The following is a 20,500-nucleotide window of genomic DNA, read 5'->3' on the forward strand; positions in this document are numbered from 1 at the left end:
GACAAGCCACAGTAGCACATTGTCATACGAGGAAGTGTATGTCTTGTTTCAGTTAAAACACAGCTAGTGGGGAAGTGGCCCTAGATATAGCAGTGAAGTGTCAGACTTGTGTATGTTAGGAGCTGTAGCGGGAATTATCCTTGATTCATAGGCATAAAGAGCAGAGACGTGGAAACAGGGAACCCCAACAGTGATGTAAATGCTTAACCAGTCTTCCAGTCAACAGAACAGCATCCTGGTTTACAGGCAGTAGGGTAAAGACATAGAATACACTCTTACAAAAAAGGGTTCCAAAGGATTCTTTACTGTCCCCATAGGAGAACCCTTTTAAGTTCCAGATAGAACTCTTTTTGCTTCCATATAGAACCTTCTGTGGAAAGGGTTCTACATGGAACTCAAAAGGGTTCTACCCGGAACCAAAAAGGGTTCTTCAAAGGGTCCTCCTGTGGGGACAACTGAAGAACCCTTTGACGCTAGTGCACTAGGGTCCAAATGTAGGGGTAATGATGTTTGATTTTTAGGTCTAAATAGCACAGGCATGGAAACACATGACTGGAAGTCCCTTTAGATAAAAATGTCTGCTAACTGGCATATATCATTATTATTATTATTATCATTAACCTCGTTACCGGTATATCATTCTCCTTAGGTAGCTTGAATATATTATGACATCTAGTTGCTCCTCTCCTTGGCAACTCTTTTTATGTACCAATGAGCATCTGCTTTCAGTCAACTAACCTGTCATCTCTTGTGATGTTTGTTGTGGTAGAGGTACAGTGTTCTACTTCAGTTGGTTCTGGGATTAACCCACCTTCTGAAGTAATGGGTAGATGAGTAAGATTATGGTCTGTTCTTTATAACAGAAACTCATGGACTGACCAGTGTGTTTTTAATCCACCTGTTGTTTTCTTCAGGAATCCACCTGCAGTTCCTCAACTTCTCCACGGAGGCCATTCATGACTACCTGGAGATTCGGAGTGGAACGCTAGAGACGGGCACAGTGATTGACAGGTTCAGTGGACCACATGTCCCCAAGTCCCTGTTCAGCACCACTCACCAGACTAGCCTCTTCTTCCACAGCGACTACTCACAGAACAAGCCAGGTTTCCAGATGACTTACCAGGGTGAGGATAGAGTTTGTTTGTTTTGTAAAAAAAAAAAATGATTGAAAAGATAGATAGAAAGAGGATGACACTGGGAAAGATAGAGGTTGTGTCATAGGACCGTAGGCCGGATTGGAACCTATGCCGACAGTGTAGACTACAGAGTTAGTCAGTAGAATTTGTGGGAGAGGAGAACTGAAAAAGGACTTGTGATTCCACTCAACTCAATTAAATGTAATTTTATTTGTCATAATGTTAGTCTGGGTAATCTCTTTCAGTATCCTAGATATGATGTCTACATTAAACAGTTTCATGTATTCATTTTCATGTTTGCGTCATTTTCTTATGTATTTTCAGTCAATGTTTATTTAAATGATCGGCTACTTCCTGATTTTCAGCCTATCAGCTACAGTGTTGTCCCGACCCTCGTCCTTTTCGTAATGGCATCGTGATCGGCAGTGACTTCAGTGTGGGCCTCACTGTGTCCTTCGAGTGTCTGCCTGGCTACTCCCTCATGGGAGAGGCCTCTCTCACCTGTCTGCATGGAATCAGTCGCAACTGGAACCACCAGGTACCTCGCTGTGAAGGTAACTATGGACAGAGGAATAGATATGATATGTATGGGAGCACATTGATGTTGCACCGAGACGGCAGCAGTGGGCGTTTCGTGGACCTTAACATCCACTACTACAACTTAATATCCAACTACTCCAATGGCATCCACTGCTATCACTATTAGACTGCTGTAGTATTATAACATATTACGAAGAAGTGGCGATTACCATGACTTTTACTGCTGTGCCTTGTTGCTCATTCAGTGTAGCCTGGAAAGACCTCTAACCTGACCATGTCTTCCCTCTCCTCTGTGTTTGTGGTAACATCACCTAGCCCTCTCCTTTGTGGTAACGTCACCTAGCCCTCTCCTCTGTGTTTGTGGTAACATCACCTAGCCCTCTCCTTTGTGGTAACATCACCTAGCCCTCTTCTCTGTGTTTGTGGTAACATCCCCTAGTCCTCTAGCCCTCTACTCTGTGTTTGTGGTAACATCACCTAGCCCTCTCCTTTGTGGTAACATCACCTAGCCCTCTCCTTTGTGGTAACATCACCTAGCCCTCTCCTCTGTGTTTATGGTAACATCACCTAGCCCTCTCCTCTGTGTTTGTGGTAACATCACCTAGCGCTCTCCTTTTTGGTAACATCACCTTGCCCTCTCCTTTATGGTAACATCACCTAGCCCTCTTCTCTGTGTTTGTGGTAACATCACCTAGCCCTCTCCTCTGTGTTTGTGGTAACATCACCTAGCCCTCTCCTCTGTGTTTGTGGTAACATCACCTAGCCCTCTCCTTTGTGGTAACATCACCTAGCCCTCTTCTCTGTGTTTGTGGTAACATCACCTAGCCCTCTTCTCTGTGTTTGTGGTAACATCATCTAGTCCTCTTCTCTGTGTTTGTGGTAACATCACCTAGCCCTCTCCTCTGTGTTTGTGGTAACATCACCTAGCGCTCTCCTTTTTGGTAACATCACCTTGCCCTCTCCTTTGTGGTAACATCACCTTGCCCTGTCCTCTGTTTTTGTGGTAACATCACCTAGCCCTCTCCTTTGTGGTAACATCACCTAGCCCTGTCCTCTGTTTTTGTGGTAACATCACCTAGCCCTCTCCTTTGTGGTAACATCACCTAGCCCTCTCTTCTGTGTTTGTGGTAACATCACCTAGCCCTCTCCTCTGTGTTTGTGGTAACATCACCTATCCATCTCCTCTGTGTTTGTGGTAACATCACCTATCCCTCTCCTCTGTGTTTGTGGTAACATCACCTAGCCCTCTGTGTTTGTGGTAACATCACCTAGCCCTCTGTGTTTGTGGTAACATCACCTAGCCCTCTCCTCTGTGTTTGTGGTAACATCACCTAGCCCTCTGTGTTTGTGGTAACATCACCCAGCCCTCTCCTCTGTGTTTGTGGTAACATCACCTAGTCCTCTCCTTTGTGTTTGTGGTAACATCACCTTGCCCTCTCCTTTGTGGTAACATCACCTAGCCCTCTCCTTTGTGGTAACATCACCTAGCCCTCTCCTCTGTGTTTTTGGTAACATCACCTAGTCCTCTCCTCTGTGTTTGTTGTAACATCACCTAGCCCTCTCCCCTGTGTTTGTGGTATCATCACCTAGCCCTCTCCTCTGTGTTTGTGGTAACATCACCGAGCCCTCTCTTCTGTGTTTGTGGTAACATCACCTAGTCCTCTCCTTTGTGGTAACATCACCTAGCCCTCTCCTCTGTGTTTGTGGTAACATCACCTAGCCCTCTCCTCTGTGTTTGTGGTAACATCACCTAGCCCTCTCCTTTGTGTTTGTGGTAACATCACCTAGCCCACTCTTCTGTGTTTGTGGTAACACCACCGAGCCCTCTCCTCTGTGTTTGTGGTAACATCACCTAGCCCTCTCCTCTGTGTTTGTGGTAACATCACCTAGCCCTCTCCTCTGTGTTTGTGGTAACATCACCTAGCCCTCTCTTCTGTGTTTGTGGTAACATCACCTAGCCCTCTCCTTTGTGGTAACATCACCTAGCCCTCTCCTCTGTGTTTGTGGTAACGTCACCTAGCCCTCTCCTCTGTGTTTGTGGTAACATCACCTAGCCCTCTCCTTTGTGTTTGTGGTAACATCACCTAGCCCTCTCTTCTGTGTTTGTGGTAACACCACCGAGCCCTCTCTTCTGTGTTTGTGGTAACATCACCTAGCCCTCTCCTCTGTGTTTGTGGTAACATCACCTAGCCCTCTCCTCTGTGTTTGTGGTAACATCACCTAGCCCTCTCCTCTGTGTTTGTGGTAACATCACCTAGCCCTCTCCTTTGTGTTTGTGGTAACATCACCTAGCCCTCTCTTCTGTGTTTGTGGTAACACCACCGAGCCCTCTCTTCTGTGTTTGTGCTAACATCACCTAGCCCTCTCCTCTGTGTTTGTGGTAACATCACCTAGCCCTCTCCTCTGTGTTTGTGGTAACATCACCTAGCCCTCTCCTCTGTGTTTGTGGTAACATCACCTAGCCCTCTCTTCTGTGTTTGTGGTAACATCACCTAGCCCTCTCCTTTGTGGTAACATCACCTAGCCCTCTCCTCTGTGTTTGTGGTAACGTCACCTAGCCCTCTCCTCTGTGTTTGTGGTAACATCACCTAGCCCTCTCCTTTGTGTTTGTTGTAACATCACCTAGCCCTCTCTTCTGTGTTTGTGGTAACATCACCTAGCCCTCTCTTCTGTGTTTGTGGTAACATCACCTAGCCCTCTCCTCTGTGTTTGTGGTAACATCACCTAGCCCTCTCTTCTGTGTTTGTGGTAACATCACCTAGCCCTCTCCTCTGTGTTTGTGGTAATATCACCTAGCCCTCTCTTCTGTGTTTGTGGTAACATCACCTAGCCCTCTCCTCTGTGTTTGTGGTAACATCACCTAGCCCTCTCCTCTGTGTTTGTGGTAACATCACCTAACCTGACCACATCTCCCCTCTCCTCTGTAGCACTGTGTGGTGGTAACATCACCTCCATGAATGGGACCATCTACTCCCCCGGCCACCCCGAGGAGTACCCCAACTTCCAGGACTGTGTGTGGAGTGTGAGGGTTCCCCCTGGCAATGGGATCTACATCAACTTCACCGTGCTCAGTACAGAACCCATCTATGACTACATCACTGTGTGGTAAGAACCTATCGACCTCTTAATGAACATCTAATGAGTTAGATTACACTATAATATATATATACACACACATCACCTTCACCATGGTCAGTACAGAACCCATCTGTGACTACATCACTGTGTGGTAAGAACCTACAGTGCATTCAGAAAGTATTCAGACCCCTTGACTATTCAGACAGACTTATTGTCACGCCCTGGTCTTAGTATTTTGTGTTTTCTTTATTATTTTGGTCAGGCCAGGGTGTGACATGGGTTAATTATGTGGTGTGTTTTGTCTTGGGGTTTTTTGTAGGTCATGGGATTGTGGTTAGTGGGGTTGTCTAGAATAGTCTATGGCTGCCTGGAGTGGTTCTCAATCAGAGGCAGGTGTTTATCGTTGTCTCTGATTGGGAACCATATTTAGGCAGCCATATTCTTTGAGTGTTTCGTGGGTGATTGTTCCTGTCTCTGTGTTTGTTTGCACCAGATAAGGCTGTTTAGGTTTTCCACGTCTATTGTTTTTGTATTCAGTTGTTCATGTGTACTATTTCGTATTAAAAGAACCATGGACACTTACCACGCCGCATATTGGTCCTCCGATCCTTTTCGCCTCTCCTCTTCAGAAGAAGAGGAGAAAATCCCAAACACTTCTTCTAAAATCGATTAAATACATTTTTTTCCTCATAAATCTACACACAATATCCGATAATGACAAAGCGAAAACAGGTTTTTAGAATTTTTTGCACACATTTAATATAATAAAGTATGCACGACACACATCTCTCTCTAAACCGCTCAATAGTGCTTTATTACAGTAACAAACAAAAGTATTGCTGTTAATCCCTTTTAGACAGTTAGATATGTATTTCTCTACTAGCAGGAATGGTACAATATTAAACCCTTTACACAGTTAGATATGTATTTCTCTACTAGCAGGAATGGTACAATATTAAACCCCTTTAGACAGTTAGATATGTATTTCTCTACTAGCAGGAATGGTACAATATTAAACCCTTTACACAGTTAGATATGTATTTCTCTACTAGCAGGAATGGTACAATATTAAACCCTTTTAGACAGTTAGATATGTATTTCTCTACTAGCAGGGATGGTACAATATTAAACCCTTTTAGACAGTTAGATATGTATTTCTCTACTAGCAGGAATGGTACAATATTAAACCCTTTTAGACAGTGAGATATGTATTTCTCTACTAGCAGGAATGGTACAATATTAAACCCTTTGCACAGTTAGATATGTATTTCTCTACTAGCAGGAATGGTACAATATTAAACCCTTTTACACAGTTAGATATGTATTGCTCTACTAGCAGGAATGGTACAATATTAAACCCTTTACACAGTTAGATATGTATTTCTCTACTAGCAGGAATGGTACAATATTAAACCCTTTACACAGTTAGATATGTATTTCTCTACTAGCAGGAATGGTACAATATTAAACCCTTTTAGACAGTTAGATATGTATTTCTCTACTAGCAGGGATGGTACAATATTAAACCCTTTACACAGTTAGATATGTATTTCTCTACTAGCAGGAATGGTACAATATTAAACCCTTTTAGACAGTTAGATATGTATTTCTCTACTAGCAGGGATGGTACAATATTAAACCCTTTTAGACAGTTAGATATGTATTTCTCTACTAGCAGGGATGGTACAATATTAAACCCTTTTAGACAGTTAGATATGTATTTCTCTACTAGCAGGAATGGTACAATATTAAACCCTTTTAGACAGTTAGATATGTATTTCTCTACTAGCAGGAATGGTACAATATTAAACCCTTTTAGACAGTTAGATATGTATTTCTCTACTAGCAGGAATGGTACAATATTAAACCCTTTACACAGTTAGATATGTATTTCTCTACTAACAGGAATGGTACAATATTAAACCCTTTACACAGTTAGATATGTATTTCTCTATGAGCAGGAATGGTACAATATTAAACCCTTTACACAGTTAGATATGTATTTCTCTACTAGCAGGAATGGTACAATATTAAACCCTTTTAGACAGTTAGATATGTATTTCTCTACTAGCAGGGATGGTACAATATTAAACCCTCACCAACTGAATTCCTGCCTTTTATCCCACATGGTGACTGATTTTCGGTTTTCTCACAGCCCTCTGAGTGGGCAACGTTAGAGTGCCACAACACAGAAGTGTAGCAACCCAACAGGATACAAATGATGTTCATTGATACAGGAGGGCTGGGGGAGTTTGACCAATCACGTTCGAGCGAAGATTTTTTTTCATGTCCATTTCTAAATCAGCAGCCGGGTGGAGAATAGGGTTAATGAAGAGCTTCCTCTATTCATCTATAGTAGCTCCTCTGTTCACCTATAGTAGTTCCTCTGTTCACCTATAGTAGTTCCTCTGTTCACCTATAGTAGTTCCTCTGTTCACCTATAGTAGCTCCTCTGTTCACCTATAGTAGCTCCTCTGTTCACCTATAGTACTTCCTTTGTTCACCTATAGTAGCTCCTCTTTTCACCTATAGTAGTTCCTCTGTTCACCTATAGTACTTCCTCTGTTCACCTATAGTAGTTCCTCTGTTCACCTATAGTACTTCCTCTGTTCACCTATAGTAGCTCCTCTGTTCACCTATAGTACTTCCTCTGTTCACCTATAGTAGTTCCTTACCACTCACCTCTTACCACTCACCTCTTACCACTCACCTCTTACCACTCACCTCTTACCACTCACCTCTTACCACTCACCTCTTCCCACTCACCTCTTACCACTCACCTCTTACCACTCACCTCTTCCCACTCACCTCTTCCCACTCACCTCTTACACAGCAACTAAGGTGTTTATTGTAATAAATTGATGTAAATTGTGTCATGTTGTACATAATAATTACTTTTTAGTTAGTTTCCATGAAATTAGACTTTTGTTGCAATACCCATGAGGAGATAACAAGAAATTATGTAAAACCATGTGATAGTCAATTAGCCTAGCCAACTATAGTAGAGCTAACCCTTGACTATACGTGTTGGATGCTTAATTAGTAGAATTATTACTAAAACCTGTTTTGGCAGAAACCTTCGGTATGGTAAAAGTTTTCCATATTGTGTTGTTGTTTTAAAACGTAAAAGTAATTATACATTTGTGGAAAAAAGCCAACTTTGTTTTTGCATTTCACGTTCCCCAGTGCTCTCAAACCTCTCTTCCAAACTGTTCTTTCTTAATTGGATGCATCCTTTCTGTGGTTACCATAGCTACTGCATTTCTCACTATTGATAAAACAGAACTTTGTCTTCTGGTTGGTTTGAGAGAGATTTGAACTGTTCACCCCCTTTCTCTCTCTCTCTCCATCTGGTTCCCTCCATCACTCCATCCCTCCTCCATCCCTTCATTAAACAAACGGACCAACAGTGATATAACACGCACAGTTAGTGCATTTAAATGCACTGAGTATGATCAATGTACTCAGATTTTTAATCTCTCCCTGTGAACGGTAAAGATTTTTTGAGGAAATGTAATGCACTAATGCAGTCGCCAAAAGGCAAGTTCTTCATGTATCCCCATAGATCCAGTCAAAGGCATCTTGATGTTTTAAAGACAGCGGCTTCCTGAGTAATTGTCCTCCCCAGCACTCTGACACCCCTGTTGTGGAGGGGGATGGAGAGAAGGAGGAGAAAGAGAGAGCGTAATGGATGGAATAGATTAATTCTATGTCCTCCATCCATGAGCACACAAATAATAAGTCCCCCCTTTGTCCCCCCGCATGTTTAAATAATGCATTTTTGCCCCCCCCCCCCCCCCCCCCCCCCAACGGCTCTCTTTCAGTTTCTCATAGTATGTATTTATATTGCTGAATGCGGCAGGCTGCCAGCGCTTCAATCTGTTCTCAGCGCTGTGAGATGTCATGCTGGCTTCAAACCCACGCACACACACACACACGAACACACACACACACACACACACACACTTGATACGCACGCACACACTCACACACTCACGTATGCACTAATGCAAAGAGACAATCACTCAAGCAGTCTCCCTCACACAGACACACAAACACATACACACACACACACACAAACACACCGTGCTCCCGAAAATCCCAGGTGTCAGAGATTAGCCAGATTAATAAAACTTCTCTGCTTGTTCGCTAGGACTGCTCTGACCCAGCGGTGCCCAGAGTGGGGGTTCACTGAGCACCATTAAACAGACCCCCTTCTCACATTCACGCACTCATTTACCTTTGACTGGCTCCAGATTTGACCCATGGGGGTGGTCTGCTCTTTGGCTGTCACGATCACAGAGATGTAACCCTCCTCCTGCCCCTGTCTCTTAATTGGGTAGCGTGTTTGATATCTGGGGTACCTTTCTGCATTTTGAAACCCAGTCTCTGTAATGACACCCTTCCGCTGTGGCTTCTCCAAAAATAAAGTTTATAAAAGAGATGCTATAATCGTCTCTTTCTGGAAGGAATACTGTAGATCAGTGATCAGTTATGTATCAATTAGCTGCTCTCTACAATACATTGACGTGGGAAATGTTAATTAAAAATGACCGCAATAGATTTCCAATGGGCTTCTTTCAAAGATATGTCTGTATTGGTCAATGTCTTGTCTTCATTGTCTATTGACAATGTCCATCACCTGCCCATACGGAGGGATTTGTCATTGATCCTTGGTGTGTATGTTGTGTGTGTCTACAGGGATGGTCCAGACCAGAGCTCCCCCCAGATCGGTCAGTTCAGTGGGAACACAGCGCTGGAGTCGGTCTACAGCACCTCCAACCAGATCCTCATTAAGTTCCACAGCGACTTCAGCGGCAGCGGATTCTTCGTGCTCAGTTACCATGGTGACCACTACATCAGAGAGACAGGCAGGGACAGAGAATTATAAAAGATGGTTAGAGAGAGAAAGATGGAAAACAAATTTGATAAAGGAGGAGGAGAGAGAGGGGTAAAGAAAGAAAGAAGGAGTGAGTGAGAGGTAGAAATAGTGAGTGAGAGGTAGAGGTAGAGATAGTTAGTGGGATGTAGAGATAGTGAGTGAGAGGTAGGGATAGTGATAGAGAGGTAGGGATAGTGATAGAGAGGTAGAGATAGTGAGTGAGAGGTAGAGATAGTGAGTGAGAGGTAGAGATAGAGGTAGAGATAGAGATAGTGAGTGACAGGTAGGGATAGTGATTGAGAGGTGGAGATAGAAAGGTAGAGATAGTGAGTGAGAGGTAGAGATAGTGATTGAGAAGTGGAGATAGAGAGGTAGAGATAGTGAGTGAGAGGTAGAAATAGTTAGTGAGCGGTGGAGATAGAGAGGTAGAGATAGTGAGTGACAGGTAGCAATAGTGAGTGAGAGGTAGAGATAGAGAGTGAGATGTAGAGATAGTGAGAGGTAGAGATAGTGAGTGAGAGGTAGAGATAGTGAGTGAGAGGTAGAAATAGTTAGTGAGCGGTGGAGATAGAGAGGTAGAGATAGTGAGTGACAGGTAGAAATAGTGAGTGAGAGGTAGAGATAGAGAGTGAGATGTAGAGATAGTGAGAGGTAGAGATAGTGAGTGAGAGGTAGAGATAGTGAGTGAGAGGTAGAGATAATGATTGAGAGGTGGAGATAGAGAGGTAGAGATCGTGAGTGAGAGGTAGAAATAGTTAGTGAGCGGTGGAGATAGAGAGGTAGAGATAGTGAGTGACAGGTAGATATAGTGAGTGAGAGGTAGAGATAGAGAGTGAGATGTAGAGATAGTGAGAGGTAGAGATAGTGAGTGAGCGGTAGAGATAGAGAGTGAGATGTAGAGAGTGAGATGCAGAGATAGAGAGGTAGAGATAGTGAGTGAAAGGTAGAAATAGTGAGTGAGAGGTAGAAATAGTGAGTGAGAGGTAGAGATAGTGAGTGAGAGGTAGAGATAGTGAGTGAAAGGTAGAGATAGTGAGTGAGAGGTGGAGATAGTGAGAGGTAGAGATAGTCAGTGAGAGGAGGAGATAGAGAGGTAGAGATAGTGAGTGAGAGGTAGAGATAGTGAGTGAGAGGTAGAGATAGAGAGTGAGATGTAGAGATAGAGAGTGAGATGTAGAGATAGAGACTGAGAGGTGGAGATAGAGAGGTAGAGATAGTGAGTGAGAGGTAGAGATAGAGACTGAGAGGTAGAGATAGAGACTGAGAGGTAGAGATAGAGACTGAGAGGTGGATATAGAGAGGTAGAGATAGTGAGTGAGCGGTAGAGATAGTGAGTGAGAGGTAGAGATAGTGAGGTAGAGATAGTGAGGTAGAGATAGTGAGGTAGAGATAGTGAGTGAGAGGCAGAGAGTGATAGGTAGAGAGAGAAGTAGAGAGTGACAGGTAGAGATAGAGATAATAAATGAGAGGTAAAGATAGTGAGTGAGAGGTAGAGATAGTGAATAAGAGGTAGAGATAGAGAGGAGAGAACAAAGCCAGAGGAAAAGGAAGAGATCAATGGTCTGACAGGCAGCGGAGTGAAGTTCCTAGGCCTTCTCCCACTCCTCCTACTCTTCCTCCTCCCTCTCCTCTGACCTTCCTCCGCCCTCTCCTACTCCTCTTCCTCCTCCCTCTTCTCCTCCTCTTCATCTTCTTATTTCCTCTTCCTCCTCTTTCTCTTCCTCCCTTTCCTCCTCCACCTCATCTTCCTCTTCTTCCTCCTTTTTTTATTTCCTCCTCCTCTTCCTCATCTTCCCTCTCTTCCTCCTCCCTCTCAGCCTCCTACTCTTCTTCCCCTCCCACTCCTCCTCTTCCTCCTCCTATTCCTCTTTCTCGTCCTTCTCTTTCTCCTCCTGCTCCCTCTCCTCCTCTTTCCCCCTCTACTCTTCCTCCGCCTCCTCCTCTTCCCTCTTCCCCTCATGCACGCTGCCTGCTTAGGGCCTCTGACACACATGGCAGCTAGCATTCATTATTGGCTCAGCTCATTTTCATAGTCAATTTAATCTTGACTTATTGCGCTCCGATGCCTCTCCCATCTGACTGTCTTTGTATTGAATCAGTGAAGGGACATGGCTCTATACACCTGTGTCACATTGATTATTGGCTACAGGGTGCGCTCTAAGAAATGAGCCCAAATATATTTTTTCTATGCTGACATCCAGACACATGCAGCCTCTTCACACTGCTAATGACACACAAGGCTGCTCTTACACTGATTGTTGACACGGTGCTACTGGGGGGAAAAACAGATCAAGTATCCCAATAGCAAGGCCCACGTCATTCTGCTACAGCCAGCACTTATGATTTTACTACAAGTGCTTATTGATCCTGGCCTGTATCAAACGTCTCTCATGGTTAACCAGTCTGTCTCGATTCTGGCCGGTGGGGTGGCTTTACGAGGTACTCCAATCACTTTACTGTAACAGTCTTAACTGCTAAACCGTCACTTTAGTTTCAGCTCCGCCCAAATGGATTATGGGTAAACTACAGGCATGGACTTTGATATAGTATGGATTGACAAGTCACATTCACGGTTTGTTGATTACAGTTATTAAAAGGTTTTTAATTTGTCTGTCAGATGTTCAAAAGGCACAGCTTAACTATTTGATCAATCATGTTATCATTATTAATAGTCTGTACATCCATCCCTGCCGTCAAATAAGGAGAGCTGGTCTGTCTGTTGAAGCTAGCAGCTCCTACAGTGCCTTGCAAAAGTATTCACCCCCTTGGCATTTTTACTATGTTGTTGCATTACAACCTCTAATTTAAATAGATTTTTATTTGGATTTCATATAATGGACATACAAAAATAGTCCAAATTGGTAAAAGTAGTCCAAATTGGTAAAAGTGAAATGAAAAAAATAACTTGTTTCAAAAAATTAGAAAAAAAACCCACAAAAAAACGGAAAAGTGGTCATTGCAAATGTATTCACCCCTTTGCTATGAAGCCCCTAAATAAGATCTGGTGCAACCAATTACCTTCAGAAGTCACATGATTAGTTAAATCAAGTCCACCTGTGTGCAATCTAAGTGTCACATGATCTGTCACATGATCTCAGTAGATATACACCTGCTCTGAAAGGCAGAGTCAGCAACATCACTAAGCAAGCGGCACCATGAAGACCAAGGAGCTCTCCAAACAGGTCAGGGGCATAGTTTTGGAGAAGTACAGATCAGGGTTGGGTCTAAAAATATACCAGAAACTTTGAACACCCCACAGAGCACCATTAAATCCATTATTGAAAAATGGAAAGAATATGACACCACAACAAACCGGCCAAGAGACAGCTGCCCGACAAAACTCATGGACCAGGCAAGGAGGGCATTAATCAGAGAGGCACCAAAGAGACCAAAGATAACTCTGAAGGAGCTGCAAAGCCCACAGTGGATATTGGAGTATCTGTCCATAGGACCACTTTAAGCCGTACACTCCATAGATCTGGGATTTACGGAAGAGTGGCCAGAAAAAAAGCCATTCCTCAAAGAAACAAATAAGCAAACCCGTTTGGTGTTTGCCAAAAGGCATATGGGAGACTCCCCAAACATATGGAAGAAGGTAATCTGGTTAGATGAGACTAAAATTGAGCTTTTTTGCCATCAAGGAAAACGCTATGTCTGGCGCAATCCCAAAACCTCTCATCACCCCGAGAACACCATCCCATAATGCTGTGGGGATGTTTTTCATTGGCAGGGACTGGGATACTGGTCAGAATTGAAGGAATGGTGGATGGCACGAAATATAGGGAAATTCTTGAGGGAAACCTGTTTCGTTCTTCAAGAGATTTGAGACTGGGACCGAGGTTCACCAGCAGGACAATGATCCTAAGCATACTGCTAAAGCAACACTCGGGTGGTTTAAGGGGAAACAATTAAATGTCTTGGAATGGCCTAGTCAAAGCCAAGACTTCAATCTGATTGTGGATCTGTGGTATGACTTAAAGATTGCTGTACACCAGCGGAACCCATCCAACTTGAAGGAGCTGGAGCAGTTTTGCCTTGAAGAATGGACAAAAATCCCAGTGGCTAGATGTGCCAAGCTTATAGAGACATACCCCAAGAGACTTGCAACTTTAATTGCTGAAAAGGTGGCTCTACAAAGTATTGACTTTGGGGGGGTGAATAGTAATGTACCCTCAAGTTTCATTTTTTTTTGTCTTATTTCTTATTTGTTTCACCCCAAACAATATTTTGCATCTTCAAAGTGGTAGGCATGTTGTGTAAATGTAAATGAAACCCCCCAAAAATCTATTTTAATTCCAGTTTGTAAGGAAACAAAATAGGAAAAATGCCAAGGAAGGTGAATACTTTTGCAAGTCAAAGCTTCTTCTGCTTAGTGATGTGAATGTACTAGACTAGAGATAATACACAGCAATGTTTCCCTATATTTTTCTTGGGTTTGGCATGGGAATTACTCTGGAATGAGTTTTGCTTCGATTCATTTGAAATGGGCCACCGAGTGAGAGCGACAACTTTATTTCCCCTTAGTGAACACTCTGCTTTGCTTTGAATTAGCCAGGATTTATACAACGCTCATTAAAGATATTCATTTAGTTTATTAGATTGTCTTCAACTGTCAAGTAATCAAATTATAGGCTGCAGCCGGTTTATTCACGCAGTTTGCTGTCCAGAATGACAAAAAAAAGTGTTTTCATGTAGGTCACATCACAGAGTGGCCGGGGGAGACTAAATCTATAGAATGTGGTTATCACTCCTCATATGCAACACGAAAAACTGTCACTTATTCCAATCTAGTTATGAAAGGATATAAGTTGATAATTTACATAGTTATTCATTACATTATGCAAGCATCATAATATTATAAATACCATTTGTGGGCAGATCTGATGACTCAATTCCCAGAGCCCACCTGTTTTGACTGGTGATTATCTTCGTCGTTCACAGCACATCAACCGGTCAGTCGAGACGTACATCCCACATGAAGGCAATACATAGAGGAAGCAAAGAAACGTTTCCTCTTTTAATGTAGCTCTTTTGTTAATTAAAGCCTATCACGGAGTCTCTCATGGGGACACAGAAAGTCATTGACTCTGTTCATTGCTTTTGCTTCAATTGGCAATACACACACACAAACACAGACACTTTTTCACCAAATTCAGTCACACACAGCCCCCCCACCCCCCAAGGAGCCTCTAAGAGAATCTTATTCATCAGCTAGCACATTTAACAGAAGCCACATGCTAAGTGCTTCTCGCTACTTAATTTGTGTTATTGTAGCGTGGTTGTCTGAAGCCAAAGCCCCCACTTGTCTATTAGACAGCCTCCCTCCTCTGTCTACTCTGTAAGCTGGGGGTGTATTCATTAGTGCACACCGAAGCAAATTGTAGCAAAATGTTTTGCAAAGGAAAACATTTTGCTAAGAAAATGTGAGTTTCTTTTTGGACAAATAAAGGAAGGTGCCCCTCCCTGTTTGCTTCCTAGTGAATAAACCCCTGTTCATGTGGAAGCAAAAGTAGATTTATCTATATAACTGACTGTCTGCTTTAGCGGGGTTGGCATTTCGGAGTCTTTTCTATTGGTTCCCGTTGCACCAGGCAAGCACATCTATTATATTGAATACTAGTAAATGAACCCAGGTGTGGAAGTTAGTTATCTGAGATATCTCTCTCCTGTACTGTCTGTTCGGGCTGTTGAGACGTTTTTAGAACAACTACACTCTGTTACCAATTAATGAATGATCAATGAATGTCGTTGATTTTACCCCCTAGTTTGTGTTGGCATGACCCCGCCAGGTAGCTTGGTAGTGGGTGTCGTTTGGATCTGCAGTCCTGAAAGATGTTGGCTGTAAAATTCAATGGTGCAATATTTATCCTTGCCTAGTTCAAAGTGCTACCTTATTTAATCCTGTCATTAGCAGCAGCGATTCCTCAGAGTGTGTGTGTGTGTGTGTGTGTGTGTGTGTGTGTGTGTGTGTGTGTGTGTGTGTGTGTGTGTGTGTGTGTGTGTGCGTGTGCGTGTGCGTGCGCAGTGTAATATCTCTCCCTGGGCCCAGCTCCGACCGTTGTCACCTTATTTAATCCTGTCATTAGCGCAAGCTAGCAGCGTTCGTTCCCTCATATCGTTAGCAGTGCCTCCGAGCCAGCTCAGCACAGCTTGGCCGCTCTGTTGAATCCCAGAAGGTATATCGGCTTATCTGATGCCCTTAAACATACCGCCGAGATCACATCGCTGCTGAATAAATTGGTATGCAGCTAGGTGCAGGTGGTGTGGAATCTAAATATTGTGATTTTTTTTCCATTTCTGCCTAACCTTTCAAATGTCAGTAGTTTCTCCTCCTCCACAATTCTGATGCTCTTTTGTCCAAACATGAGAAATCAATGATCTGTGGTACGGTTGCACATTTTGGGGAATATTCAGAGGTGGAAACTTTCCATTGGGAATTAATGGGAATACATGGGAATTAATGGGAAATATATTCACATTAATATTAATACCATTTAAATGTAGATGTTTTTTGCTTTGGATATATTTATCATATCATATGGAGACAGAAACATAAACCTTTTACCTTATCATGAGTAGACATAATTGCAAATGATTAAATCCTTCCAATAGAAATAAGTAAATTAAAACATTTAAGTTACAAATTTAACTTTAATTAAATGAGCTGACTCTTCACATGGGATGATTTCACTGAACAACAAAAGAAAGGAAATATTGAATGATCCCCAATGATCCATCGCATCTCCCAAAAATGTTTTCAACATACATCTGGAAAATAATAGTCTAGAAACTAAATCTTTGCTTGTCTTCCTCTCAGGCTTCCACGTCTTCTCCCTGGACCTCCTCAATGTCCACCTCTTGAACATCAGACTGAGGCCTCATCTTCAATCACTTTCCAACCTTGTTGAGGATGGCTCATTGTCAGGCTCAAAAAGCCTCAAATTTCCCCAGACGCCCAAAATTTTTCAACCCTTGTATTGATTGGTCAGCCTGTTGCGTGCTTTGGTGTGTGTGTTCCCAAACAAAGACCAGTTGCGCTCTGAGGCGGCTGATGTTGGTGGGATTTAGAGGATGATGGAGGCAACAGGGGAAAGAGATCCTCAGATCCACAAAGACCCCTTCCACCAGGTGGCTGATGAGATATGTTGGCACGACTGCCATACTGCATCTCCGTCCCAAAGCCCTTGCTTGGAAGTGTACTTCTCTGTACCAGACAGGGTGCTCTTGCCAGCAGAGTTGGAGTCCAACACTGCAGCGTGTATGTCTTCAGGCAAAAGTCTTCAGGCTGTTTGATGTATTTCAGAAGTGCAGTTTCCTCTGCTTGGAGAAACAGTGAAGTGGTCAGGGCAGTATGGATTTCTTGTCTTACATCTGCACGCAGAGTCTGAACATCAGACAGGATGGCATTGTCTCCCTTGATCCGTGCAATGGCTACTGCTACAGGTTTCAGGAGTTTCAGGCTGCTTACCATTTGACACCCAAAATGCATCATCCAGGAGGATCCTCTTGATGGGGCTGTCCATATCGGCAGACTGTGATATGGCCATTTCTTGGAGAGACTCCTTCCCCTCCAGGAGACTGTCAAACAAGATGACCCCAACGTGTGTTGCTGGGCAGCTTCAATGTGGTGCTCTTATTCTTCTCACTTTTTTTGGTGAGGTAGATTGCTGCTATAACTTGATGACCCTTCACATACTTAACCATTTCCTTGGCTCTCTTGTAGAGTGTATCCATTGTTTTCAGTGTCATGACGTCATTAAGGAGCAGATTCAATGCATGAGCAGCACAGCCAATGGGTGTGAAGTGAGTGTAGGACTCCTCCACTTTAGACCAAGCAGCCTTCATGTTCGCAGCATTGTCTGTCACCAGTGCAAATACCTTCTGTGGTCCAAGGTCATTGATGTTTGCCTTCAGTTCATCTGCAATGTAGAGACCGGTGTGTCTGTTGTAGAATACTGGTTGAGTGGTGGAGATGATGTAGATAATTATTCCTTGCCCACAAACATTCGACCACACTTCAGAGATGATTGCAATACAGTCTGCTTTCTCTATGATTTGCTTGACCTTCACTTCAACTCTGTTGAACTCTGCATTTAGCAAAGGAGTGGATAAAGCATGTCTGGTTGGAGGGGTGTTTGCTGGGTGAAGAACATTCAGAAATCTATTCCAATACACCTTGCCTTTGAGCATCAGAGGTGAACCAGTTGCATACACAGCTCGAGCAAGACATTCATCAGCATTTCTCTGACTTCGTTTCTCCATTGGGTCCAAAAAACTTCAGATTTCAGGAGGACCATGAGCTGTTGCTCTCGATAAGGTGTCTGATTCATCATTTTCACCTCAAATAGAAGTAGAGGGACTTTTGTCAGAGGTTGCTTGCTGTGGGAGCTGGGGGAACTTAAATGCACTTGGCCAGATGATTCAGCATCTTTGCTGCATTCTTCACATATGATTTGGCATGATCTGTACACAGCTTTTCCTTCTACATTAGTTGCAGTGAAATGTCTCCACACATCAGAAAATGCACGTGGAATTTTCCTGTAAAGAGTAGAATAAAATTAGTTTCAAAAAACAAATACAATTCCCTGTACAGATAAATAGATAAGCAGTTAGATTAAACAACTCCTTGTAAGATAAATGTTTTAAAATGAAACATGTACGGAAACAGGTGAATTAACCCTCCTCAGTTAGCAGGCTCAAGCTGTCATGACTTCAACCCGTATTTTGTTGTTCTGGGTGCAGTTTGTTCCTCTTCTTGTTCGGGCGGCGTTTGGCGGTCGACGTCACCGGTCTTCTAGCCATCGCCGAACCTTTCATTTTCCATTTGTTTTGTCTTGTTTTCCCGCACACCTGGTTTACATTCCCTCATTAATTTATGTGCATATAACCCTCTGTTCCCCTCATGTCTGTGTGTGGAATTGTTTGTTGTAAAGTATATGTGCACTTAAGACTGGTTTGCGACGGGTTATTTCAACCCGTATTTTGTTGTTCTGGGTGCAGTTTGTTTTTCCACATTAAACTGCTCCGGGAGTTACCCATTTCTGCTCTCCTGCGCCTGACTTCCCTGCAGACAGTTACTCACCTCTTACACAAGCAAGCTAAACCCCACATGGTAGAGTAGCAAAAACTAACTAGCAGAAATTGTTAGCATGTTAGAAATGATTTAAACACACTTTGCTGTAGGCTGCTAGTTACTAGTTAACAAAATATTATGTATGTCATATAAAATATATTCACCCCACCCAGTATTGTAATCAAAACTTACCAGAAAGCATATAGTCATTAGCTCAGACAGTGTAGTAGTGTGGGCTCAATAGCATCTCATTAGTGAAAGAGCTTGAGAATCAGCTGTACATGTGATGGAAGAGTGCACTGCACATGTGATAAAAGAATGCACTGTGCTTGCAGAGGGTTGAAATTCCATTGCATTGAGGATAGTTTAACCAAAATATGCCACAAGAGTAGGAATTGCCTCATGTGTATCCCACACAAAAGAATGTTCACTGTTATAAGCTAACTTTTTTGATGAATTTAAGCAAAATTCCCCAAATTCCAGGACTTAACTTCCCATGGAAAATTTCCGGAAAAATTCTGGAAATTTACTGGGAAGTTTGCGACAGTTTGCAACCCTAGTATGTGGTCTGTTGTCTATGGTCTGTGATTTTGCAAGTGGGTCTGCTGTGGCATGGGTGGGAGGATGTGCTTTGCAGTACTGCACTCAAATCATCACAAATAATAACCAAGGAGACAAAGGCCTCTGGTCAAGAAGTAGAGCACTATATATGGAAAAGGATGCCATTTGGGACTTAGACAGAGATAATATATATATATATATATATATATATATATATATATATATATATATATATATATATATATATATATATATATATATATATATATATATATATATATATATATATATATATATAGGACACCTACTCACAAATTCGTGTTTTTTTATTTATTTTCTACATTATAGAATAATAGTGAAGACATCATGAACTATGAAATAACACATATGGAATCATGTAGTAACCAAAAAAAGTGTTAACACAAATCAACATATTTTATATTTTTGATTCTACAAAGTAGCCACCATTTGCCTTGATGACAGCTTTGCACACTCTTCGCATTCTCTCAACCAGCTTCATGAGGAATGCTTTTCCAACGGTCTTCTAGGAGTCCCCACATATGCTGAGCCCATGTTGGCTGCTTTTCCTTCACTCTGCGGTCCAACTCATCCCAAACCATCTCAAATGGGTTGAGGCCGGGTGATTGTGGAGGCCAGGTCATCTAATGCAGCACTCCATCACTCTCCTTCTTGGTCAAATAGCCCTTACACAGCCTTGAGGTGTGTTTTGGGTCATTGTACTGTTGAAAAACAAATGATATTCCCACTAAGAGCAAACCAGATGGGATGGCGTATCGCTGCAGAACACTGTGGTAGCCATGCTGGTTAAGTGTGCCTTGAATTCTAAATAAATCATGACAGTGTCACCAGCAAAGCATCCCCACACCATCACACCTCCTCCTCCATGCTTCATGGTGGGAACCACACATGCAAAGATCATCCGTTCACCTACTCTGTGTCTCACAAAGACACGGGGGTTGGAACTATAAATCTCAAATTTGGACCAAAGGACAGATTTCCACCCGTCAAATGTCCATTGCTTGTGTTTCTTGCCCCAAGAAAGTCTCTTCTTATTATTGGTGTCCTTTAGTAGTGTTTTTTTTGTAGCAATTTGACCATGTGGGCTGCCGAGGGGCGCAGCGGTCTAAGGCACTCCATCTCAGTGCTAGAGGCGTCACTACTGACACACTGGTTCAAATCCAGGCTGTATCAACAGCAGTGATGGGAGTC

At 42.8% G+C, this 20,500-nt stretch overlaps 1 protein-coding gene across 3 annotated transcripts in view; it reads left to right on the forward strand.

Annotated features, from left to right (window-relative positions):
• Positions 1-20,500, forward strand: part of LOC135551748 (CUB and sushi domain-containing protein 3-like) — an 826,047-nt gene that overhangs the window by 662,384 nt on the left and 143,163 nt on the right. For all 3 annotated transcript variants that reach the window (XM_064982949.1, XM_064982950.1, XM_064982951.1), the window contains 4 exons: positions 915-1,124; positions 1,502-1,690; positions 4,604-4,781; positions 9,456-9,601. In XM_064982949.1, coding sequence (XP_064839021.1) covers positions 915-1,124; positions 1,502-1,690; positions 4,604-4,781; positions 9,456-9,601 — 723 coding nt within the window. The remainder of the gene's footprint in view (positions 1-914; positions 1,125-1,501; positions 1,691-4,603; positions 4,782-9,455; positions 9,602-20,500) is intronic.

This window comes from Oncorhynchus masou, chromosome 13, assembly GCF_036934945.1.
Source record: "Oncorhynchus masou masou isolate Uvic2021 chromosome 13, UVic_Omas_1.1, whole genome shotgun sequence".
NCBI lineage: Eukaryota > Metazoa > Chordata > Actinopteri > Salmoniformes > Salmonidae > Oncorhynchus > Oncorhynchus masou.